Below are 27,252 nucleotides of genomic sequence, written 5' to 3'. Positions count from 1 at the left end.
AAAATTTTCAAGTATGTCCACCTATGATACATTTTACCCAAAAGGTCTGTAAAGGCAAACATGTAACTGTGCAGGTGAGCAGATGTTTATGCCCTTGAAGTGTCACTTTCTTGTCTATTAATCAGTCCTCTTGCCTACAATGGCAAATCACACATTTTGTGAGCAAAAGTGCTATTTGAGAGTGAAACTGGAGTTTTGAGCACACTGCCTCTTATGTGCTCATCCATACAAATTCTGCCCTTAGGTCTCAATAGGAATTTTTTCTACATTTTTTTATTAGTTGTGGCTTATATTTTATGCATTTAATGAGTATGTTCTGTATGTTTTCTGAAGAGAACAGAGAACTTACCTGAAATTTTATTCTCTTTCCTGGCCAGTAGTGGGAAAGCACCATTTGGTGTCCACGCTGCCACTTAAAGAACAGATACCGAGTAAGATTGTCGGGAAGACAAGCCTTGTGATCTCGCAGGAGGTCTCTAGTAAGAAACTTACAATGACTTCCTGAGTGAAGAGTGGCATATAATAGGAAGGGGTCATCTTCTGACCTAAATAAACCACAAAGAGTAAAGATGGACGTCACTCATGGGCACTAAAAGGATGCAGGAAATGAATCAAGCATTCAGCTGAATTTTATTCATCATCATTAATGCAAATTCCCATCACCACTAAGCTCTCTGTTAAAACAAAGAACTTTTCCTGTTTACCACAAAGCATCCAAATGTTCGGAGGGGAATTAAAATTTAGCTGCCTAGTAGAAAGAACGTATTCCTTCCCACTACAACACAGCAAGAAACAAAATGGTAACTTACCACATGATTTAACAATAAACTGCTACTGTGAACAGAAGCACTAATAGTCAGATTGTGTTTTCAGGGGCCCCACACACTTGCATAAAACTGTACTGCATCCATACAGATCAATAATTTCATGCAAGCATCTGATAGTGTCTCTAGTGCTGGGGTCGTCAACCTTTCAGAAGTGGTGTGCCGAGTCTTCATTTATTTACTCTAATTTAAGGTTTCGCGTGCCAGTAATATATTTTAACACTTTTAGAAGGTCTCTTTCTATAAGTCTATAATATATAACTAAACTATTGTTGTCTGTAAAGTAAATAAGGTTTTTTAAATGTTTAAGAAGCTTCATTTCAAATTAAATTAAAATGCAGAGACCCCCGGACTGATGGCCAGGACTTGGGCAGTGTGAGTGCCACTGAAAATCAGCACGTGTGCCATAGGTTGCCTACCCCTGCTCTAGTGTCATGCATAACACAGTGTAACTCTGATTCATAGATTTGTGGGTGGGTTCATTCCCAAAAAACGTGAAGACTTTTTCAGAGAATATACTCGACTTCATCTTCATTGAAATGAGACGGATGTGGGATGGGGAGGGGACATTAATGGTTTTGTTAAACTTTTTATCCCTCCCTGAGAAAAGCCCCATTACATAACAACAGCTCTGCAATTCTACAGTACTTTCCATCCAAGGATCTAAAAATAGGTAAGTCAGAAGAACTGCTGCACATTTATTATAAGTGGAGCCAGCAGGTGTATCTATAGTTAACACTGTGCATTACAAGATTCTGTTTTCAGTTGCTTACAACTTTGCCAAACTTTAACCATTCAGTTTGAAATTTTCCATGCTGGGTTTCTGCTCAGGCTGGATAGTGTGGTTTTTTTGTTTGTCTGTTGTTTTTTTTTTTTTTAAGTTTCAACAAAATTGGTTTACATGCTTCTGAGAAGATTAAGAAAAAATGCAGTTTTGCCCACGTTAAAAATTATTACAACCATTTTGCCAAGAAGCTCTCTAGCACCTCTGAACTGGAGCAGGGACTTAAATTCAGCATGGTGGACAGGGGAATCTTTGTGCCGGGGATGTGCCTTTTCCTGTTCCCATGAAAAACAACCCCATTTGGCCAAGTGATGAGCTTTTGAAAAAAATCTTAGCTAAATTCTCTGTAGATTCCATCTACACTTAGCTGCCAAACTCTAACAAGTCTCTACGGAGCATGTGTGAACTAAGATTTTTCAAAAACTCTTCCCTTTCCAGAACCTGGAGTAAAACTCAAGGTTCCCCACTCTCAAAATTCCTCTGCTGTCAAGAAATATTTGGCAAAATGTGCATCTCATCCTTTCTAGTATTGGTCCACATAGAGCAGTGGTTTTCAACTGGTGGTCCGTGGACCCCTGGTGGTCCACAGACTATGCCTAAGATTTCCAAAGGGGTCCGTACCACCATTCAAAATTTTTTAGGGATCCATAAATGAAAAAGGTTGAATACCACACTGACATATAGGATGACAATCTATACTATCAGTTAATCTGTTAGCTCAATTGGCAGGGGTCTACCTGTGGATCTAAAGGTTCCTACCCTGCTGATGATCCATATAGGTGTCAATATACATACAATTACATCTACACAGCACTCAAACACTCGTGACTGGCCCAAATCAACTGACTTGGGCTCTCTGCACTTGGACTGTGTGGCTGTAAAATTGCTGTACAGACATTCAGGCTCAGGCTGGAGCCTGAGCTTTGGGACTCCATGAGGGGTGAGGGTCCCAGAGCCTGGGCTCAAACCTGAGCCGGAATAGCTACACAGCAATTTTTTGCCCCACAGCCTGAGCTGGCTGACCAGGGCCAGATGCGGGTCTTTTATTGTACAGACATATCCTAAGACTCTACATTATTAGAGTTCTGTATTTTAGCACAATTTTTAATCTGTTTTCTCTGTCCATTTAGACTGTAAACTCCATGGAGCAAGGAATATGTTGTTCTCTTTTGCATATATAAGGCTGAGCATTGTCAGTGCTTAATAATAAATAGTATTGTAGTAAGTCACAAAATTAGATGGTTTAAGTAATTAAAAATAAAAATGAATCTAGTTTTGACCGCCAGTATATTGAATCATCTTCTTCAATACTTACACATTTTCAGCAAAGAAGAAATCTGCTTTCTTCTGCATAGCAGCCAAAATGTGCCTTTTCCAGCCATGAGACCCAGTCAGCATGTGTTTGCGGCCCAGCACGAGCAACCGCAGATTCTGCTGTGCCAGGTGGAAGACAACATCAAGTAGCTGCAGGAAACAAAAGCAAAAGCACAGACTATTTTAGCTGTAAAAAAAAGAATGACAGGAAATATATTTTCTCCTCTATGTCTTTAGTCAAGGGATTCCTATCATTTCCCTGGACAGTCTCCCAGGAATCTTTCCTAGGGTCAGCAGTAGGTAGGAAACACTCATTTTTAAGTATAAAAAAAATTACCTAACCTGTTAAAAAGTGTCAATTCTCAAACACATACATAAAAAGAAAAATGTATTGCTTTAAACTTCTGCAACATTCTTGTAATTAATACATGGGAATTGATGCAGAGCTCCCTGGACAGCTCAACAGGTAAGAGTCAAATGGAAGACTTGAATCACCTTGGGATTCTCGCACCGGGAACGGTGCTGAGGTGAAGCCCTTGAGCTTAGTCAAGGAAGTGAGGAAGGCTTGATTATTTAGCCAATGCTGCTCCAGTAGCACCACCTACTACAGTGGTTGCAAAAGTATAATTGATCGATACTGCTCTAAAACAGCAAGAGGGACTATAAAACGGGTCAGCAACCTTTCAGAAGTGCTGTGCCGAGTCTTCATTTATTCACTCTAATTTAAGGTTTTGCGTACCAGTAATAAATTTTAATGTTTTTAGAAGGTTTCTTTCTATAAGTCTATAATATATAACTAAACTATTGTTGTCTGTAAAGTAAATAAGGTTTTTAAAATGTTTAGGAAGCTTCACTTAAAATTAAATTAAAATGCAGAGCCCCCTGGACCGCTGGCCAGGACCCAGGTAGTGTGAGTGTCACTGAAAATCAGCTTGCGTGCCGCCTTCGGCACGCATGCCATAGGTTGCCTACCCCTGCTATAGAAGTATGAAGGGGTTGATGAAAGCATCATTAAAACCAGTATCAACCAATGCATGAATCAATATTCCAGGGTGGTAAAAGTCATCACTATGCTAGATTCTCCATTGAGGGACCAAAGGTGCAAGTTAGAACTGCACCTGTGCCATTCTAACTTGTGCTGGGGCCAGGTCACTGAGGATCAGGGAGCCACAACTGGCTCCCTGTGGTCTTCCCTCTCCATTGCACCCAGGCAGAGATCGGACAGGGTGCAGAACCTAACCCTTTAAGTACACTGAACACACATATGGATTGACTGCAAATTAATAGCATTACCATATTGCCCAAAAAAGGAGGAAAATTAGTTCCTGAGATTGCAATACATTGCCTGGGGACTATACATACGAACGCTTTAGCAAAGAGAGCTCCCTAATTCTTTATTGCTATTGCCTCCATAGTCTGTTAGTATTTTTTCCTCTATCACTGCTGACTCCCTAGCCTTCTCCCCTGCCCTTCCTCTCCCTTGTTTCTTCTCCCACCCTCTCCTCCTCTTTGTGACTGTCTTCAACAGGCTCCTTTGCCATAGGAAAAAGACAGGGTTTACTTAATAGCCACAGGAGTGGGAAAGGGAGCCAAAAATGTTTTATGGTTTATTGTCTGCTGGCTCTCCTAGCTGCTGCTGCTATAATACTGGAATGATGGGGGTGAAGGCTCTGTACACTGAGCCTTGGTCTAGACTACAAACTTATGTCAGTATAACTGCGTTGGTACCCACACCCCTGAGTGATGCAGTTATACCAACCTAACTCCTGGTGTAGACAGTGCTATGTCAATGAGAGGGCTTCTCCCATTGCCATAGCTACTGCATCTCGGGGAGGTGGACTACCTACGCCATCAGGTGAGGCTTTCCCATTGGCACAGGTAGTGTCTTCACAAAGCACTACAGTAGCACAGCTGCACTGGTGCAGCTCTGTAAGTGCAGACAAGCCCAAGTTTAAAGCTGGGCCTAGGTGGTCTCGGTGCTGGAGCGGAGCACTGGAGTTTACTAGTGACTGACAGAGTTTGCTGCCATTTGCAGGAGATCATGCTAGACATCCAACATTTCTTTACACACATGGGGTCTACTTTCCTCTGCTTAAAAGAAATAGCTCATAATATGGCTAGACAATAACTAAATAATATGGTTTTAGCCTATAAAATGGCAGATAAAGTAAGTTGTCTGACATGCTCTCTCTCTCTCTTTGTTGCAAGGATAGGTTCCTGGGTTTATAGCTGACTTAGAACAATGATTCCTTAGCTCTCATCCAACAAAGCCTGACGCCAACTCTGTCCACATATCTATTCAGAGGACACCATCATAGGACTTAATCACATTAGCCAAACTATCGTTCACCTGCACATCTACCAATGTGATATATGCCATCATGTGCCAGCAATGCTCCTTTGCCATGTACATTGGACAAACTGCACAGTCTCTATGCAAAAGAATAAATGGACACAAATCAGACGTCAAGAATTATAACATTCAAAAACCAGCTGGAGAACACTTCAACCTCCCAGGTCACTCAATTACAGACCTCAAAGTCGCAATGCTCCAACAAAAAAAACTTCAAAAACAGACTCCAGTGAGAAACTGCAGAATTGGAATTAATTTGCAAACTGGACACCATTAAATTAGACTTGAATAAAGACTGGGAGTGGATGGGTCGTTACACAAAGTAAAAACTATTTCTTCACGCTAATTTTTTCCCCTACTGTTACTCGCTCCTTCTTGTCGACTGTTGGAAATGGGCCATCCTGATTATCACTACAAAAGTTTTTTTTCTCCTGTTGATAATAGCCCACCTTAATTGATAACTCTCGTTATAGTTGGTATGGCAACATCCATTTTTTCATGTTCTCTGTGTATATATACACGTTCCTACTGTATTTGCGTCTGCATGCATCCAATGAAGTGAGTTTTAGCCCAATAAAGCTTAAGCTCAAATAAATTTGTTAGTCTCTAAGGTGCCACAAGTACTCCTCGTTCCTTTTGCTGATATAGACTAACACAGCTACCACTCTAAAACCTGTCAGATTACATATATTTTTAAATAACAAATTTCCTTATCTATGTTCCTAATAACACATTAGAGCTGAAATAATTTTAAAGTTCAATTATATTTTCTCACTATTTATGTTGTTTACTTTTTGCATATTTCAACTGTACAGGGATAATTGATTGGTCTGTTTCACTTTTTTATAGTCACTTTCACTCTCCAGCGCAGGCCAGGGGCTGCAATGTTTGGGATGCAAACTCTGAAGGAGAACATGTTTGGTTTCTTAAAACTGTTTCCACAGAAATTAAAAATCTTAATGGAAATATTTTTGGCGGTTTTCTAAAAATTGATTGTTACAACATGTAGAGCCAGATCCTAAGCTGCTGTAAGTCAATGCTACTCCAATGTACTGATTTATACTACTTGAAATTTTTAAATTTCAGGCCAAAAGTTTAAAGGAAGATACAACTCTTCTTTTTGCCATTTACATCGTTTCCACTCAAATGCCTATTTACCATAATCCCACCTAACTAACCAGTTCACACAGCCTTTTCATTATGCACAAAAACCTTTTTTTAAAATAATGAATTCTTCAGGGCAAGGCTATATTGCTTTAATAAAACATTGTGTTCAAAGTATTTCCACGTAGTAGAATTAACTGCATGCAATGACTTTCAGGAAATGAAATCTCACTTTGGGTAAAGCATCACACAGTGGGCTGAGAATGGCAGAGAGATTTTCTGAGTAATCCTAGACAGCAAATTTTCCATTTTTGATAACGGTACAGTAGCGATTCTATAGTTGATGTAACTAGCATATTCTTAAAAGTGACCTAAAGAGAAAAAAGAAATGGACTTGTGTTTTCTTTTTGCTTTTTTTTTCTAAATGTACAAGACGACTGAAAGGTTGGGATGTGGAGTTGTTTGATTTTTCCCCCTAGCTTGTTTTTTGACTTAAGACTATCAAATCTTAGGTTTGGCCCACACACAAACTGCCACCCAAATAACTAAACTGGTTTTAATTAACATCTAATATTTTGTTTCTGAAGTTTATGTATGGACATTCTTATTTTGAAATACAAGTGTCTTATTTTGATTTAGCATAAGTCAATTCCTTTCTCACTTAAACGTAGGCCTGCTCTACTGGTTTAAATAAAAGTGTAATTTTAAACTGATTGAGTTATATCAGACACACATAAACAGTTTAAACCTAAGTTATGTTGGCTTACCTTGCACATGTAAATTTAGAGTATTTAAAAGTAAATTTACTTTTACTCCGAAGTCAGAGTGCCCACACACAGAACTTGCACCAAAATAACAAAAGGTGCAAATTACAACAAATTTATTATTTCGGTGTAAGTTTGTCTGTAGACCAGCCCTCGGTCAACAAGAAACTGGTTCAACTAAACTCAGGAAAAGCATTCAAAGTGAAATAAGTTTGTCTACAGAGGAGTTTGCACCACTTTAACTTGTACAGACAACCCTTTATGCAGTCTGAATAAAAAAACTTCTTGTACTTATCCAGGGTTCACCCTGCTTGGTATCAAGGGGATGTCATAATCCTACTTTCTCTACTCATTCACACAGGCTTCCTGAAAAAACAAGACCAGACTTTTAATGAAAAAATCATTTTTTAAAATTTTCTCCATCAAACCCTTTCACCATCCCTCCTCTCCAAAAAAATCCCCAAACCCAAACACCCAACTTTCAGGTTGTCTTTATACATCATGAGGAGCAAAAGACCATTTTAAAAACCCTTTGTAGGTCACATTTATCTTCTCCTGTTTCCTGGAGTTTCCCCTGTAAACTGAAGCATCTTGACTGATTGATGATCATCTTTGTTTCTGACCCCAAAATGAAACTATGAAGGTGTTGGCATTTATCTGATACTGGAGAGGGGTGGCTACAGTTTTTTGTCTCCCTGCTTAATAGTAAAAGTAATACTTGGCATACATTTTTATACCTCTTTGAAAAAAACCCAAATCCTGAGTTTTTTCGTCAGTTTATTCCACCTCTCTACCTTACGCAAAGTTCTTACTCTGTCTTCGTTGAGATATTATATGAGGAAAGACCAAGATTTGATGCAGTATTTTAGGATTATGATAAACGAATTTGTTGGACTCTAGGTTCCTGTGTTATTTGTAGATTTGATGCTCACCACTGCAGCATCTAGCCACTGTACAAAATTTAAAAATTTAAAATAGAAACACACGTACAATCTTCAAAGAGTGGAAAATCCCACCCTTTTGATTCTTATTGGATCTTCCTGGCTGAAGCATCAATAACTATGTGAAAGCTACACTGGAAAGGTACACGGCTTTGCACTGTTCCTTTAAGCCATGTAAATTGGACTCTGATGGATTAGGAGGGGGTTGGCTGAAAAGAGGTGACCTGAAAAATTCAGTCATAGACTCTCCACGGAGTACTTCCAGCTACCAGATCCCCCTACCGAGTTCAAAACTAAGGGCTAACAGGTTTGTATAATTTTTGGTGATGCCCAGAACGGGTCCAAGTTTCGTCCCCGCGCGCGTGCGCACACACACACACGCACAAACACAGGGGTAGGGGTGCAGGATGAGGAGCAGGGGATGGGCTCTGGGAAGGAGTTTGAATGGAGGTCTGAGCTGGGGCAGAGGGTTAGGGTTCAGGAGGGGATGCAGGGGACAGGCTCTGGGAGGGAGTTAGGCTGTGGAGTGCAGGCTGGGGAAGGGGGTTGGAGTTCAGGAGGGGGTGCAGGGGACAGGCTCTGGGAGGGAGTTAGGGTGCAGGGTGCAAGCTGGGGCAGGGGGTGGGATACAGGAGGGGATGCAGGGGGCAAGCTCTGGGAGCGAATTTGGGGGCAGGGTGCAGAGTCTGGGCTGGGGCTTGGTGCAGGAGAGGGTGAGGGGTGCAGCGCTGACCTCAGGTGGCTCCTGAAAGAAACCTGCACACCCCTCTAGCAGAAGCTCCTAGGTGTGGCGCTGGAGGGGTCTCCATGCGCCGCTGCCCACAGGCACCGTCCCTGCAGCTCCCATTGACTGCAACTTGGGATGGCAGCAGTGTGTGGAGACATGCTCCCCCCCAGGGGCAGCAGGAACATACTGGCCACTTCCAAAAGCAGAGCAGGCAGGCAGGAAGCTGCCTTACCCCTGTTGTGCTGCCAGTGGAGAGACCCAGCCCCGAACTCTGGTGGAGAAGGGCCCCTGTGCTCTCATATTGGTGGAGCATGGGCCCCACAGGCCTATACAACTCGCCGCCCCTGCTGACAGGAAGAGTGCCTCAACTGATTTCAGTAGTCACAATGAGACACCAAAGAAGGGGCAGTGCTAAGACCAGTCTACATATGGCCTCAATTCTGCAATCAGGATAACTACTCCGGTGCTGCCTCTAAGGCCATGTCTACACTAACCGAGGATAGATGCTGCTGTGATCGATGCAGCGGGGGTTGATTTAGTGGCTCTAGTGAAGACCCGCTAAATTGACCGCAGAATGCTCTTCGGTCAACTCCAGTACTCCACTGGAATGAGAGGAGTAAGGTAAGTCGATGGGAGAGCATCTCCAATTGATGTAGCGCGGTGTAGACACTGCAGTAAGTTGACCTAAGCTATGTCAACTCCAGCTACGTTATTGACATAGCTGGAGTAGCGTAACTTAGGTCGACATACCCTGGTAGTACAGATAAGACCTCAGTGTGTCAGCATTTGCAATGATGGAACGTATTGGGGTTTGCTCCTGCTTGAAGTAGGAATAAAACTTGATAAACTCAATCAGAGCAAAACCTTCCAAGTCCATGTTTACAATGGCCAAAGACTGTTGAATTGGGGCTACACCTGAATGTATACAAGGCTTAGGGAAGGTAGATCCCTGCCCTTAAGTGTTTAAAAATCATAAAGAACATGACTAAATTGTAAATGCTAGTAATTTGGACTTTCTGCTCCCACAGAACACAGCTCCTATCTTAGTGGCACCAGTGATTCTGTACTTTAAAGTGGAAGTTACTTCCACTGAATAAGAGAAACAAAGTTTAAGTGTTTGGGGAAATATTTTGGAGGTGTGAGTATTAAATTGCTTCAGTTTTGCAATGGAAAAACTAACAGTTAACTAAAATGAGAAGAAAATCAAGTGGAATTACCGTAAGAAGAGATTAAAAATCCTTCATGTGCAATAGCGCCACTCTCCACATTCCCTTAAAATTAACCTTTATTCATACAAATTAAAATGTTGCCTGAACCCTAGAATAATGCATTTTTGCTATTTAAAAAAAACATGATCTCTCCTGAATTCATCTGTTCTTGATGCTACTTTACTAAAGGGTACTTTGTGTGTAATTTTAGACTTGTACATTTATTTCTGGTGGTCTATACATAGTCACAACACTTGTGCTGGGGGATTTCCTAACTGAGTATACTCCCACGCCTGACTGTTTCTCAAGAAAGGAAGACATCAGACATGCCATCAAACTACTTTTAGTCATAAAGAAAACAGATTATAGCACAAGTAACAAGGAAAGAGCAGCAGAAGTTCCTTGCCTAAAAAGGCACAAATAAACCCTTTCTGGATCTGTCAAATAATTCAAACAGTTATCTAAAAAATAAAGTTTCCTAATTACTCTTCCATGTAACTGCATAACGCAAATGTGCTTCCTGTAACAAGATTCCATGCAGCAGAATTTGTATGAAGGTTGCCACACCACTTAAGTGTGCAAATATCAGCTATGTAAATGGATAATTTGTTCATCAGGAAGTCTTTGGAAGACAATTGAAAAAAATGGCACAAATACACACATGCCACTTGAGAATTCTCATAATCAACTCCTCTCCATCTACACCATTTCATGTTAACTTGAGCCTGACAGCCTTACTGACCTCAGTAAGGACCAGTGAGTGCCTTTGACAGGTTATTCAATCAAATCTAGGATTCCACCTCCAGCAGTGAACAGAAACTGATGCTTCAAAGAAAGGTGAAAGCATCCTGTAATTCAGCCAACTAATTGTGCATTGCCATGGAGAAAAAATACTTCCTGACGTTTACAGGCACTTAATTTATTCCCTGAAAATTTAGGATTGCTTTCCCTACATCATCTTAGCTTGCATAATTACAAGTGTTATCCAGTCTCAACAAATCCTACTAAATTACCTGTCTGAATGTATTTCCGTGTTACTCAATCCCACATGAAGAATAAGCTGTATAAAAAGTTTCCTTATTTTTTAAAATATGTGCTGCCCTCTAGTTTCATTCAGCATCCTTTGTTCTCATATTGAGAACACGGTAAGGAGGAGGAGGAACCAGTTAGTTCTCATTCTACCTAGAGGCAGCTCTAGCTTTTTTGCCACCCCAAGCACAGTAGTCAGGTTGCCTTCAGCGGCATGCCTGCGGGAGGTCCCCAGTCCCGCGGATTCAGTGGCTTGCCTGTGGGAGGTCTGCCGGTCCTGCGGCTTCGGCATACCCGCCGCCTAATTGCCGCCGAATCCGTGGGACTGGCAGACCTCCTGCAGGCATGCCGCAGAAGGCTGCCTGACTGCTGCCCTTGCAGGGACCGGCAGGGTGCTCCCCCATGGCTTGCTGCCCCAGGCACACGCCTGGAGTGCTTGTGCTTGGACCCGCAGCTGATTCTACCCTACATTAGTTTGTTCTCATTCTAGTACTTATTACCCTTCCCCTAGTTGAATACTCTTCAGGTGTATGGCTTCTGATGGCATAAACAATAACTGTTGTTAATCTGCACCATGCCATTTAACCAGTTTGCTTGCGCTTTGCTGAACATCTGCAATCTCTGTTTCTTGAAGGGAGGTGAATAAAATTAATAAAACAATGATAATGTACACAAATAAATATACCATTAATTTGAGGATCTCAGTGCATATTACAAATTTTCAATAATAAAGTCACACAACATCCCTGAGAAATAGGTATTATAATCTCCATTTTGCAGATGATGAAAATGAGGCAAGAAGAGGTTAAAGAGATTTGTCCATGTTCACACAGCAAGTCACTGGTAGTGCAAAGAAGAACTCAAAACCACAGACACATATTCTGCATGCACATGAACACAGTTCTTAAGGAACAGGCACACATCTGTTTTGTAACTGTCATCATTTAATTCATTTTTACTTTCTATTCCCTTTTACATATTTCAAAGCAACATTATTCCTTTCCACGTGCTGCCGTGCACTGGGCAGACATTTTCACTGAACTATTTATGAAGATTCTGGATTTCATCTCTGAAAGGATCCTGCCAGGGCCAGTGCAAGGATGTTTCGCGCCCTAGGCAAAACTTCTGCCTTGCATCCTCCCCCGTCCCCAAGCCCTACGGCAACTCCCTGCCTCTCCCACCTTGAGCTCGCCCCCCACCCCCCGTGGAAGTTTCCCCCTCTGCCTGAGGCGCCCCCCCGCGGCAGCTCCCCCCTCGCCCTGAGATGCCCCCTCCCCCACCCGTGGCAGCTCCCCCCAGCCCAGGGAGCCATGCTGCAGCTCCCCGTCCCAGTTCACCCCTGCTCCGCCTAAGCTGATTGGCGCCGCAAGCCTGGGAGGTGGGAGAAGTGAAGCAGCAATGGCGTGCTCGAGGAGGAGGCGGAGCAAGGACGGGGAGTTCCCCTGCGTGCCACTCCCCCCTTTACTTGCTGCAGGCGGCCCTCTCCACGCCCCCCTGCCCCAGCTCCCTCTGCCTAAATGCCAGCGGCGACTGGGGCGGCCGAAGATCTGCTGCTGCGGTCGCCGTCAAAGAAAATGCCACCCCTCAAATCCTAGCACCCTAGGCAACCGCCTAGGTCACCTAATAGGTTACACCAGCCCTGGATCCTGCTAGTTCACAGCCTATCATATTAAAAGTTTCTTCCCTGTATGCATTTGTTCTCATTTATGAAAATTACATTTAAATTTTTCACTGCCCAATCCCTTAATTTAAGTAGAGCCTTTTTGAATTTCTCCTTAACTTCAGCATTTTCTAATAATTTACACAATCTGGAGTTCAAAATATTTTTCTAAATTAGGCTTGGATGAGCTCTGTGTAAGTGCAGCTCTGTGTCTGCCTGGAGCCCTACTAAACCACAGGAATCTGCCTGTGCAGAGGTCACTGCAGGATCTGGGTCCAACTGTTCACTTAGTCTTCCAAACAGTAAATAAATATGTCAAGGCTGCTCCCAATTCTGATCTCTGATCACAGAGTCACAGACTTTAAGGTCAGAAGGGGCCATTATTGTCTAGTCCAACCTCCTGCACAACGCAGGCCACAGAATCTCACCCACCCCTGTAATAAACCCCCAACCTATATCTGAGTTACGGAAGTCCTCAAATCATGGTTTAAAGAGTTCAAGGTGCAGAGAAACCTCCAGCAAGTGACTCATGCCCCACACTGCAGAGGAAGGCGAAAACCCCCCAGGGCTTTTGCGAATCTTCCCTGGAGGAAAATTCCTTCCCGACCCCAAATACGGTGATCAGCTAAACCCTGAACAAGACTCACCAGCCAGACACCCAGGAAAGAATTCTCTGTAGTAACTCAGATCCCACCCCATCTAACATCCCATCACAGGCCACTGAGCATATTTACCACTAATAGTCAAAGATCAATTAATTGCCAAAATAAGGGGCTGCTAGAAAGCAGAATCTACTGTATACACAACATGCAATACCTCCCGACATATATACACTGCTGCTTTTCAGGGTTCTGATGGCTTCTGGAGAGTACAGAGCTCAGACTATTTAAAGGGATGACACCCACTTCCTGTACTTATGTAAGTGAGATCAGCATCAGAGGCTAGATGCCTCAAGGGAATCAGCAATCATAGAATCATAGACTTTAAGGTCAGAAAGGACCATTATGATCATCTAGTCTGACCTCCTGCACAACGCAGGCCACAGAATCTCACCCACCAACTCCTGTATCAAACCTGTGTCTGAGCCACTGAAGTCCTCAAATCATGGTTTAAAGCAGGGTTAGGGAACCTATGGTACGGGTGCCGAAGGCAGCACACGAGCTGATTTTCAGTGGCACTCAGACTGCCCAAGTCCTGGCCACCGGTCTGGGGGGCTCTGCATTTTAATTTAATTTTAAATGAAGCTTCTTAAACATTTTAAAAACCTTATTTACCTTACATACAACAGTAGTTTAGTTATATATTGTGGACTTATAGAAAGAGACCGTCTAAAAATGTTAAAATGTATTAACTGGCATCCGAAACCTTAAATTAGAGTGAATAAACGACACCATTTCTGAAGGTTGCCGATCCCTGGTTTAAAGACTTCAAAGTGCAGAGAACTTCCAGCAAGTGACCCATGCCCCACACTGCAGAGGAAGGTGAAAACCCCCAGGGCTTCTGCCAATCTGCCCTGCAGGAAATTCCTTCCCGGCCCAAATATGGCGATCAGCTAACTCTGAGCATGTGGGCAAGACTCACCAGCCAGACACCTAGAGAATTCTCTGTAGTAACTCAGATCCCATCCCATCTAACATCCCATCACAAGCCACTGGGCATATTTACCACTAGTAGTCAAAAATGAATTAATTGCCAAAATTAGGCTATCTCATCATACCATCCCCTCCATAAATTTATCAAGCTTAGTCTTGAAGCCAGATATGTCTTTTGCCCCCTGCTCCCTTGGAAGGCTGTTCCAGAACTTCAACTCCTCTGATCTAATTTCAAGTCTAATTCCTGATGGCCAGTTTATATCCATTTGTTCTTGTGTCCACACTGGTACTGAGCTTAAATAATTCCTCTCCTCCCTGGCATTTATCCGTCTGATATATTTATAGAGAGCAATCACATCTCCCGTCAGCCTTCTTTTGGTTAGGCTAAACAAGCCAAGCGCTTTGAGTCTCCTTTCGTAAGACAGGTTTCCATTCCTTGGATATCCTAGTAGCCCTTCTCTGTACCTGTTCCAGTTTGAATTCATCCTTCTTAAACATGGGAGACAGAACTGCACATGTATTCCAGATGAGGTCTCACAGTGCCTGGTATAACAGTACTAACACCTCCTTATCTCTACTGGAAATACTTGCCTGATGCATCCCAAGACCGCATAGCTTTTTTAATGGCCATATCACACTGGCGGCTCATAGTCATCCTGTGATCAACCAATACTCCAAGGTCACCATAACAAAGGCCCAACTCTCATGTATACCCAAATTAAGAAACACAGTAAAAGAACTAAAAAAGAGCCACCATGGCTTAACAACCATGTAAAAGAAGCAGTGAGAGTAAGACTTCCTTTAAAAAAGTGGAAGTCAAATCCTAGTGAGGCAAATAGAAAGGAGCACAAACATTGCCAGCTTAAGTGCAAGAGTGTAATAAGAAAAGCCAAGAGGAATTGAAGAACGGCTAGCCAAAAACTCCAAAGGTATTAACAAATGTATTTTTAAGTAGATCAGAAGCAGGAAGCCTGCTAAACAACCAGTGGGGCCCCTTGACGATCGAAATACAAAAGGTGTGCTTAAAGACAAATAAGTCATTGCGGAAAACTAAATGGATCTTTGCTTCAGTCTTCATGGCTGAGGATGTTAGGGAGATTCCAAACCTGAACTGGCTTTCGTAGGCGACAAATCTGAGGAACTGTCACAGATTGAAGTGTCACTAGAGGAGGTTTTGGAATTAATTGATAAACTCAACATTAACAAGTCACCGGGACAGATGGCATTCACCCAAGAGTTCTGAAAGAACTCAATGTGAAGTTGCGGAACTATAACTAAGGTTTGTAACCTGTCCTTACATCAGCTTCAGTACCCAATGACTGGAAGTTAGCTAATGTAACGCCAATATTTAAAAAGGGTTCAGAAGTGATCCGCGCAATTACAGACCGGTAAGTCTAACATCGTACCAGGCAAATTAGTCGAACAATAGTTAAGAATAAAATTGTCAGACACATAGAAAAACTAAAACTGTTGAGCAATAGTCAACATGGTTTCTGTAAAGGGAAATCGTGTCTTACTAATCTATTAAGAGTTCTTTGAAGGGGTAAACAAACATATGGACAATGGGGATCCAGTGGACATAGTGTACTTAGATTTCCAGAAAGCCTTTGACAAGGTCCTTCACAAAGGCTCTTACGTAAATTAAGCTGTCATGGGATAAAAGGGAAGGTCCTTTCATGGATTGAGAACTGGCTAAAGAGCAGGGAACAAAGGTAGGAATTAATGGTAAATTCTCAGAATGGAGAGGGGTACTAGTGGTGTTCCCCAAGGGTCAGTCCTAGGACCAATCCTATTCAATTATTCATAAATGATCTGGAGAAAGCGGTAAATTGTGAGGTGGCAAAGTTTGCAGATGATACTATACTCAAGATAGTTAAGACCAAAGCAGATTGTGAAGAACTTCAAAAAGATCTCACAAAACTAAGTGATTGGGCAACAAAATGGCAAATGAAATTTAATCTGGTAAATGTAAGTAATGCACATTGGAAAAAATAACCCCAACTATACACAAATATGATGGGGGCTAATTTAGCTACAACGAGTCAGGAAAAGATCTTGGTGTCATCGTGGATATTTCTCTGAAGATGTCCACGCAGTGTGCAGAGGCGGTCAAAAAGCAAACAAGATGTTAGGAATCATTAAAAAGGGATAGAGAATAAGACTGAGAATATATTATTGCCCTTATATAATCCATGTACGCCCACATCTCGAATACTATGTACAGATGTGGTCTCCTCACCTCAAAAGATATTCTAGCACTAGAAAAGGTTCAGAAAAGACAACTAAAAGGATTAGGGGTATGAGAGGGTCCCATACGAGGAAGATTGAAGAGGCCTAGCCTTGAAAAAAGGAGACTAAGGGGGATATGATAGAGGTATATAAAATCATGAGTGATGTAGAGAAAGTGGATAGGAAAAGTTATTTACTTATTCCCATAATACAAGAACTAGGGGGTCACAAATGAAATTAATAGGTAGCAGGTTTAAAACAAATAAAAGGAAGTTCTTCTTCACACAGCGCACAGTCAACGTGTGGAACTCCTTACCTGAGGAGGTTGTGAAGGCTGGGACTAAACAATGTTAAAAGGGAACTGGAAAATTCATGGTGGTAGTCCATAAATGGCTATTAGCCAGGAAGGTAAAGAATGGTGTCCTAGCCTCTGTTCATCAGAGGATGGAGATGGATGGCAGGAGAGAGATCACTTGATCAATGTGCCTGTTAGCTTCACTCCCTCTGGGGCACCTGGCATTGGCCACTGTCGGTAGATAGATACTGGGCTAGATGGACCTTTGGTCTGACCCGGTATGGCCGTTCTTATGTTCTTATGTCCTTCTCCTCCTCTGTTACTTCCAATTGATGAGTCCCCATCTTATAAAAAAATTCTTGTTATTAATCCCTAAATGCATGACCTTGCACTTTTCACTATTAAATTTCATCCTATTACTATTATTCCAGTTTACAATGTCATCCAGATCTTCCTGTATGATATCCCGGTCCTTCTCTGTATTGCCACTATTAAGTTCTTTCTCTAAGAGAAGCAGGATTGCACACATGCATTTATTCAATGTGCATTGCTCCAGCTAACATACCAGGATACAGAGTTAGAGCTACTGAAAATGAGCAGGAAAGAGCATATGGGATTCTGGTTCATGTATGCAGTCATTTTTTCCCTCTAGTGGCCAACTCCTAATGACAATAGCAGCCTACAATTTACCTACAAGTAAAAGAGCTCTTCTATGGTTCAAGTGGTAGAGGCCTCAGTTTTTGGTGGAGAGGTCCTAGATTCTGACAACTGCAGTATTTATAGCGATGCAGCCAGGGTTAATTACATATGCCAAAAAAACAAAAAAATCCCCAAAATCCATGATTTATAAATCTTTATAAAACATTTTTTCTAAACCAGATCTGTTCAAACATATCAAAGGCATTTATCCTCTTTGAGGACATAATCCAGGAGAAGCTGACAAATAAAAAGGTGAGGGGGGCACTGAGTTTTCTGAGCACAAATAATACATCTGCAAAAAGCTGAAATGGTAATTTAACCTTTAAAAATATTGCAATAAGATTTTTATATTTTAAGTCACTTTTCTGTTGGGAACAAGTATGAACAATTTCAGGGCAAAAGGTATTTTTTCATATATTATTAGTGCCTGAAAATAAGGGCTTAGAAGGGTAGTGTAGTCATAACTCTGGACACTGTAATGAGGGATCAAATGTAACAGTGAAGTCAGTGGGAGCAGAGTGTGTTCAGCACATTTAAGGATGAGACCCTAATTCATTGAGCTTCACAACACCCCTACGGAGGAAGTAAATAATCATATCCCCATTTTACAGAGGTTTATAATGAGACAGAGAAGTTGGATGACTCATACCACGAGTTAACAGAATAGGTGACAGAATCCTTAAATCCTGACTTTCAATCATCTGCTCTTATCACTACATCACACACTGTACAGTGTGTCATATTTTCAAAGGTCAGGCTCTTTGCATAAAAACCTTCCTCCTCTGGACATTATTGGGAACGCTTGTCAGGTGGGAATTCCCTACATACTTCTCCAGGAAAGCATGATGTGTAATGACTCAGACAAACGAGGCTCACCTGTTTGATAGGTGTAGCTCATACAAATAAATCACCACAAAAGGAAGACAGCTTTGCTGTTAATAATTCACGTCAGATGGCTTCTAAACATTCTGGCAGGCCTTAGTAATTCTGGCATACAAATGCAAAAACAAATTCCTTCAGATATTCTGACCAGGGTTAACAGTCGATAACTTGTGTGTTGTCAGAGGGCAGTGGTACAAGCCTGCCCAATGCTACTGTTGTGGAAATTGATAAAAAAGACTGCTACAGTGATCCCAGCCATCGGTGGCATTACTGAGGCCTGACCTATGCTACAAAGTTAGGTCGACATAAGTCGCCTTGCGTCAATCTGTTTGTGTGTGTGTTTACACTTAAATTTATCTCTGGCTGATGTACATGCCCTGTTACATGGCAGAGTAAAACCACCTCTCTGAATGGCGCAGAGCCATGGTTGATATAGTGTGAGTGTGCATGTTGCATGACCCATGTTGACCCTAACAGCTTAACCTGTAACCCTACAGCAGCTGTCCCATAATGCCCCATTCCCTGTGACAGTGACCACGCTGGTCATAACTGTCTGTTTACTGCTCAGGGGTCACAGAGACCAGAGGCACACCCCTCTGTAAAGCCTTCCATATGTTTTTGAAATGCCTCTTTCCGATTGCCCAATTATATGAGCATGCCTACCAGCTCACCCTTGTTGTGTGCAACTGCCCAACTGACTATGTTGCCTCTATGCACACAGAGAAGTACTAGACATAATCCTGCCTGGAGTAAACAGGAAGTATTGGATCTCCTGGGCCTGTGGGGAGAAGAGGCTGTGCAGGCACAGCTCTGGATCAGCCGTAGAAAGATGGACATCTATGAGCAGATTGCACCGGGGATGCAGGCAAAGGGCATGACAGGGATCAGAAGCAGTGCTGCATGACAGTGAAGGAACTTTGCCAGGGATACTACAAGGCAAGAGTGCGCAACGATAGGTCTGGTGCTGCACTGCAGACCTAGCCCTTCTACAACAAGCTGCATATCATACTTGGCAAAGACCCAACCAGCACCCCACAGGTCACTGTGGATAGGTTGGAGAAGCCCGAGACAGAGACCCTTGCTGTGAACTGCGAGGAGGAGTAGGAAGAAAGATGCGGCAGAGGACTCCAGCCATGCCATGAGCTAAGACCTGTTTGAGACTCCTTCAGAGTCTAGCCTGTCCCACCAGGCAAGTGTGGTTGAGTCCGATGAAGAGGAAGAAACTCAAATAAATGTGTGCATACAGTTTTCCTTATGTTTAAATTTAAAGATGATACCTGATCCATTCCCAAGTTAACAAGACCAGAGTATCAACTTTTCATTGTTTTATTCATATGAGAAAAGGCAGTGGTACAAGAAACAGAGGCAGAGTTGGCATCTGCTTTTCATTTCCCTGTTAATGTTAGGCGGGGGGCCACGTGGAGCACTTTGTTTATGTGCATAGGGATGCCCCTTTTATCCTCCAGAGAGATCTCAATGAAACTTTCATGGAGACACTTTGCAATCCTCTCCCAAAAGTTTCTATGGATGGCTGCCTTATTTCTGTCTCCATGGTAGAACAGTTTCCCATGCCACTCTGTGATGAGTTTGACTGGCACCATTGTAGTAAAGTGGCTAGTGGCATATAGGCCTGGGCAGCTTCTGGATGTCAGTAGCAGCTGTATTCTCTGTGCTTTTGTCACCCTCAGGAGTGAAAATATCAGCTAAAATCACCACTGCCTGGCGAAAACAATGCTAACATTCAGTGTCTTTGCCTTATATTCATACCTATGAAACAGGGATTTTATAGCTTTTATAGATTTTATAGCTCAAAATTTTATAGCTTCATATAACAGAAAATTCTCCCCCCCCTTGCTCCTGGCCGGCCATACTCACCAAGGCTGGAGCTGGAGAACAATACTGTGCAGAGGCACTCCAAAACTGAAGTATCAATAAGCATTTCTTATTAAAAGTGTTTGGGAACAAGGAAAGGGAGTTTTGAAACTTATCTTTCTCTTTCTGTTGTGACTGTAAATTCAGTTTAGCAGCTTCTGGCAGGCTGCTTGCAGGGGTGCCCCCTTCATGCTCAGAGAACGCCTGACCCTGATGAAGATAAGAAAGAAGAGGACAAGAGATGCCATATTCTGAGAGATCCTCTGGCCTACTGCTGCGTCAGACTGAACAAAGGGCTTGGAGGGCCTCCCCAATAGGACCAAAGGGATGCAGAAGGAAAAAAGGGGGCAGAAAAAAGGCCCAGGAGTCCCAGCAGGACAAGGAGTGGGAAATGCACCAGGACATAATGGAGTCTTCTCAGGCAGCAAATCCAAATGGTGCAGACTCTTGTTGACCTACAGGCCCAAAAATTCCAGACTTTCCACCCTTTTCAGTTCTTGAAGAACTCCACGGTCACTGCTTATTACACATACTACATGACACCACTGGCATTCTTACACCCACTACTCCACGCAGGGGGACAGTGAGGAAAACCACAGTTGATGTATGTGTAGCCACAACAGATTACATTTACTTACTCATGTGGTCACATATTTATTTCCTTTTTAATTCTAAAATTTTCACCTTGTTAACTTACTTTTAAAATGTGTTTAACATTGCCTGTGTGGTTTTTTGCATGTTGATCTTCTGCATTGTTTTCCCACTCAATGAAGTTTATTTTTGGAGAATCAAATTATCTTTATGAGTTCACAACCAATATTGTAGAATGCATAGCAGTAGTGAAAGCAAACAGTACTTTAAATGCACACCAATCATCACAGAATACATAGCTTTAGGAAAACAACCAGTTCTGTTTATAAATGTACTGGAAGCACACACAGTTTTTAGTATCAGAGGGGTAGCCGTGTTAGTCTGGATCTGTAAAAGCAGCAGAGAATCCTGTGGCACCTTATAGACTAACAGACGTTTTGGAGCATGAGCTTTCGTGGGTGAATACCCACTTCGTCAGACGCAGGTAGTGGAAATTTCAAGGGTAGTAATATATAGCAGCAAGCAAGCTAAGAGATGAACATGAGGTTATTCAATCAGGGAGGGATGGCCTTTCTAGCAGTAGAGGTGTGAAACCAAGGGAGGAGAAACTGGTCTCTGTAAACTGGCAAGGCCAGTCACGAGCTTTTGTTTCAGTCAGAGCTGATGGTGTCAGAATTTTGCAGATGAACTGAAGCTCAGCATTTCTCTTTGAAGTCTGGTCCTGAAGTGTTTTTGCTGCAGGAGGGCCACCTTAAGGTCTGTTAATAGGCTGGCCAGGGAGTTGACAAGTGCTCTCACTACAGGTTTTGTATACTGGTTATCTCCTGACCTCTGCCACCTGATATCTGATTTGGTGTCCATTTAATCTCCTAGTGGACTGGTCCAAGTTTGCCGATGTCTTAGCAGAGGGCATTGCTGCATATGATGGCATAGCTAGCTGTCAGGAAAGTACCCTGATATGCACAGCACAAAACTGGCTTGCCAGCCTCTGTGCCTTTATACTCACACAACAAGCTATTTCAAGTTTGATCAATATTATAGCTCAGATCTGGCACTGCTATGGGCACCCGCATGGCCCACAATATGCCCGAAATTTTTATGGCTGACTCTGGAACAACGCTTCCTCAGCTCTCGTCCACGTCACGTCCTTCTGCTACACGGCTACATTGATGACCATTTTCATCAATCTAGACCCATGGAAGGAGACTCTAGAAAAAATTCCATCCACGATTTTCAACAACGTTTCCACCCACCATCAACCTCAGCCTGGACCAATCTACACAGAACAGGTCACTTCTAGACACACCAACGGTGCAAATAAGTTGATGACACATAACACCAACCGTATATCGAAAACTCACGACCGTATGACCCTACCTAATCCTCCAGGCTTACACCGTGCGTACATCACACGATCCATTGTCTGCAGCCAAAGCACTGATGTACAACCAGCATCTGCCTCTAACCCTCAGACAGTAGACCAACACTCTACAAAACCCACCTAAGCATTCTCAAAACACAAACCCACACGTAGGAAATGTAGGAAACGATCACAGAGCCAGACGTGTAAACCCAGAAGCCTCCTCGCCTGCAAGAATACAACCCAAGAAAGAAACCAAACAGGAGCTTCCACTGCCATCACATACAGCCCCTCAGCTAAAACCCTTCCACATCATCAGAATCTACAACGCCATACCCTGGACAATGACCACACTTTCACAGGTCTGGGGGCAGGCCAATCCTTGCCACAACAACTTCCAACCCTGAAACCGATTCTCACCAGCAACTGCCCACTGTCACCATAGTAACTCTAGCTCAAGGAACTCAATCCATGCAACAAACCTCGATGCCAACGTCTGCCCACATATCTACACCAAGCGACACCGATCACAGGACCAACAAGATCAGCCCATACCATCAACTGGTTCATTCACTGCAAGTCCACCAATGTAATATACACCATCATATGCCAAGCAATGCCCCCTCTGTATGTTACATGCGCCAACTGGACAGTCACTACGGAAAAGGATAAATGGACAACAAATCAGGATAATCAGAATGCAATATACACAAAACTGTAAGGAAGCACTTCAACCTCCTGGCTCACACTTATAACAGACCTTAAGGTGGCCATCCTGCAGCAAAAAAACTTCAGGACCAGACTTCAAAGAGAAACTGCTGAGCTTCAGTTCATCTGCAAATTTGACACCATCAGCTCTGGACTAAACAAAGACTGTGAATGGCTTGCCAGTTACAGAACCAGTTTCTCCTCCCTTGGTTTTCACACCTCTACTGCTAGAACAGGGCCCCATCCTCCCTGATTGAACTAACCTCGTTATCTCTAGCTTGCTTGCTAGCATATATATACCTACCCTTGGAAATTTCCACTACCTGCATCTGACAAAGTGGGTATTCACCCACGAAAGCTCACGCTCCAAAACGTCTGTTAGTCTATAAGGTGCCACACAGTTTTTAGTGGCACGTGAAGTGCCAAGCTCAGAGAACACTCCAGCCACTCTACTGCAGCTGACATTAAAGTGCTCTTTCAAAGCCTCCTTCAACCGCATTGCTCCACGTTGGGCTCTTGTAATGTCCCTTGTGTCTGGATGGTCAAACTCGGCAGACAGCCTCTCCACCTCCACCCTGGCATCAGCTTTTCCCCTTTTTCCTCACCGATATTATGCAGGACAGCTATTATTATAGGCAGCTATAACCACTGGAATGTTTTTCTCACTGAGACCCAATCTAGTGAGCAAACAATGCCAGCGTCCCTTCAATCTATCAAAAGTATATTCAACTGTCCTTCTGTACCTACTGAGCTAGCAGCTGAATTTTTCCTTGGTGCTGTCAAGGTGTAAGATTTCATGAGGCAGGGAGCAAAGAGTAGGCTGGGTCCCTCAGACTTGCTACTGACATTTCAGAATCACCAATGGTAGTTTGATGGATGCGCAAGAAAGTCCCTGCTTGCAGCTTTCTGAACAGTCTGTGTTCTAAAAGATGCAAATGTGATGGGTTGTAACAACTGGGCCAATGAGGGGTAAAAATGTCCCAAAAGGCATTGTGCCAAATGGTGGCATGTGGCATACTGATATATCTACCCATGGTGCACCACACTTGACATTGATACAAACACTCCTGGTGAGTACATGCAGCACTGACACAAGCAGCCAAGTATGCACATATTCAAGTGATATACAAACGTTGGCGGCTGTGTGGCAACAAAACTTATATCAACCAAAGTTTGTAGTATAGACATGGCCTAAGTTTTACTGTGAGGCTGGGAGTGAAAACACGGCATGTTGTGGATACATTCACTTCACTTTTTAGTATTATTTGTTTTTGTTTTAATTTACAATGAGTAGAAGGTGTTCAATAAGACAGATTGTATACCTTGTCTCCATGATCAAATATAGACATAACTTGGGGCGGGGGGGAGATATGGTAGTGTTCCCCCACCACAATCAGTTAGGAATTTGGGGTGCTGCCCTTAAATTTAAACAACATGAGAGGGTCTGATGGAGCTAGCTGACTCTACATATATGGTAGTTCCATGGCAGCAGATTCAGTTTATTAAAACACTGTAGTTCCCAACATGGTCAGCACACTTGAATTTTGCAGCACAGACTGGACTGCAACCGTGACACAACCCTATCAAAGTCCAAGGCAATCATGTGATTCAGTAACACAGTTAAAACATGACTTTGTTACATCTACATTGCAAGTCTGAACAATATATCAAGCATGCTGGAGGACCACCTTGTGGCTTTTCCAAGTTGAAGCACAAAGGGACTGCAACCGTGATAGAACCCTATTAAAGGGAGTCATTACAAGTAAAGAGTTTGCTTTAACTTTGAACTTTGTATCAGAATTTTAAGCATTATGTAAAGTTGTTTAGTTTTTATTTCTTTCACCCATTGTTAAGGCTAGGCTCTGTTATATTACCCACCCATTTTCCATCACTCTTTTTATTTTATTGATTTCATTAGGAATGCTTGTGAAAATAACAAACTTTACAGACCCTTGTATGGCCAACATAAATAGAAAATCATAGGCGCCACTCAGTCACAGATTGTGATTTTAGTATTGGAATGATTTCCAGACTTTTTGGCACAGGATGAAAATGATCAAGTCATCCTAGCCTTTTGGTGAATCTGTAATCTCAAGAACTTTGGGGGATTTTTTTTTTGAATGTTTATTAGGGCTGGTGTCATGCTGCTCTGACTTCCTTACGCCAATTTGGATGGGGAAGAGAAGGCCAAGGGATGGGCTTTGATTAATCTATTTTCAATAAAAGAATCAATCCTAATTCATATTTAAAGGAAGAACTGTAATGGGTTAAAAAATGTTGTGTTAAACCTACATATCAGTGCTGAATGAATCCACTGTCTAGGCTTAATTCAGGAATAGGTTTTAACTTTGTTTGGGGAGGGGGAGTATTTTTCTCTGGATGAAAATTAACTGTGCTTCCAAGTTTGCTAAAAACATCCTGAGTGCATCATTACAAAGATGGAAAATAGTGTGCATAGACAGCACAGTGATAGGTGCACTGTATGGAGAAAGAAATAAAATCAGTAATTGTATAAAACTTCCAGTATTAATGAGGTCACAGAACAATGCATTCTGAGGCACCTTTTGACACTCTGGAAATGCAGTAGACTTTTGTGGTGAGGGGATTACTTTTTCAATGAAAGGTAAGACTGAACACTTATTTCTGTGCTAACTCCCTCTACCATGCTGAAAACTGTGCAGTAGGGGCATTTATCACAGAAGTCTAAGATTAGCTCAAAATTCATCAAACCTCTGCAGTTCACCTTTAAAGGCTTGACCCTGTTTTCACTGAATTTAAATTAAAATTTTTCTATTGACTTCAACTGAAAGTGAAACCTGCTCACCATGTTCCTGAAACAGTGCTGAAAACAGTTTGTCCTGGTCTATGCCTGCAGTTCAGCTATGTTCTGCAGAGGTCAGCTGCACCTGTTGCCAATACCTATTGACAACAACAGGTAAATTTTCCCAGCACAGACAAACCTAGAGAGCTACCTCAGTCCACCTTACTTTGTCAACAAACTCTGGCTGCACCTTCCTTATCTCTCGTCAGAACCCTCTATCTAGCTATCTTAGGTTTTAGAATTGCCCCCTATCACTGTAGCTTCGGAGAGCCTTCCATGTAAAATCAACAGCAATAGCAAAGTCCCAAGTGATTTTATGGACTCTCTGGCACTGCTTCCTTTTTGGAATAAAACTGTTTAGTGTAGGGTTTTTTATTTTGAAAATTTTTATTAATTTACTAATAATTCTATTATTAGCTAAAAAAAAGGGGGAAAAGGGGGGAATCACATCCAAAAGAAGCTTCAGGTTTGCTACAAGTGAAGACAAATGCTAAATTAGACACCAAACTCAAGTTTCTATCAAGCTGGCATTGTAGGCTTTGATAACACAAAGCCTGAGCTCCTCTGGTTTGAAGGGTTCTACTGAACACCTTTCCTTTGATCCTTCCATTAAGGGAATTTAGCATATAATTCAAATGTGTACAAAAAAATTTTAATTGGATTTTTTGGGAAACAGTAGCAATATTAGAATACAACACTGACCAATATACTTCCACCTTCTCTATGAGGTGACTTAAGCTATGAGACAGCAGGAGTGAGTTTTCCATATGTGATGTATGAAGGTCAGGAACTATCTAACCAAAAAATCATAATTATCCTTCTCCCAGAAAGAGATGTTCTTTTAGAAAATTAGACATTTAAAAAAGCAAATATTTAATCTAAGCTTTTGTTATATTATTATTATTTATAGTACTCAGAAGCATGCTAGGCTTTCAGAATGTTACAACAGTTCAAGCAACATATGACTAAAGAACATTATTTAGTTCCACAACTCCTGTGAATAGTCTTTCTGAAATCTCAGCTGCAGTCAGTCAAACATATTCCTCAATCCATAAAAAAAAGCTGTAAATTCTTTGAGATGTGATCCCTATCTATATTCCACAGGTAGGTACGCATGCACACATGTGCCCGAGTCTGGAAATTCTTCAAAGCAGTGTCCATTGGCCCACACATGCATCATAGATCTCCTTGGGCTCCTGCTCAAGGATATAAGAGTCAGTGAGAGTCGATATCTCTCTAGTTCCTCTGCTTACTGCAATCTCACAGGATCCAAAGCAGAGGAGATAGAGGGTGAGTAGCAGAATATAGACAGGGACCACACATCTCAAAGAAAAGACGGTTACTCACCTTTGTAACTGTTGTTCTTCGAGATGTGTTGCTCATATCCATTCCAGTTAGGTGTGCGCGCGCCGCGTGCACGTTCGTCGGAGAAACTTTTACCCTAGCAACACTCGGTGGGCCGGCAGGTTGCCCCCTGGAGTGGCGCCGGTATGGC

At 42.3% G+C, this 27,252-nt stretch overlaps 1 protein-coding gene across 6 annotated transcripts in view; it reads right to left on the bottom strand.

The window, feature by feature from the left end:
• PRORP (protein only RNase P catalytic subunit) overlaps nt 1-27,252 on the bottom strand; it is a 109,757-nt gene that overhangs the window by 13,664 nt on the left and 68,841 nt on the right. For 5 of the 6 annotated variants that reach the window (XM_075065509.1, XM_032762818.2, XM_032762815.2 and 2 more), the window contains 2 exons: nt 2,924-3,072; nt 350-545 (listed from right to left, as the gene is read on the bottom strand). In XM_075065509.1, the coding sequence (XP_074921610.1) occupies nt 350-545; nt 2,924-3,072 (345 nt within the window). Of the gene's footprint in view, nt 1-349; nt 546-2,923; nt 3,073-27,252 lie in introns of those variants that run through there. The other variant, XM_075065510.1, reaches the window with a different exon arrangement.

This window comes from Chelonoidis abingdonii, chromosome 4 (assembly GCF_003597395.2).
Source record: "Chelonoidis abingdonii isolate Lonesome George chromosome 4, CheloAbing_2.0, whole genome shotgun sequence".
NCBI classification, from domain to species: Eukaryota; Metazoa; Chordata; order Testudines; family Testudinidae; genus Chelonoidis; species Chelonoidis abingdonii.
The sequence above is the reverse complement of the archived record's forward strand: the minus strand, read 5'-3'. Positions and strand labels throughout refer to the sequence as shown.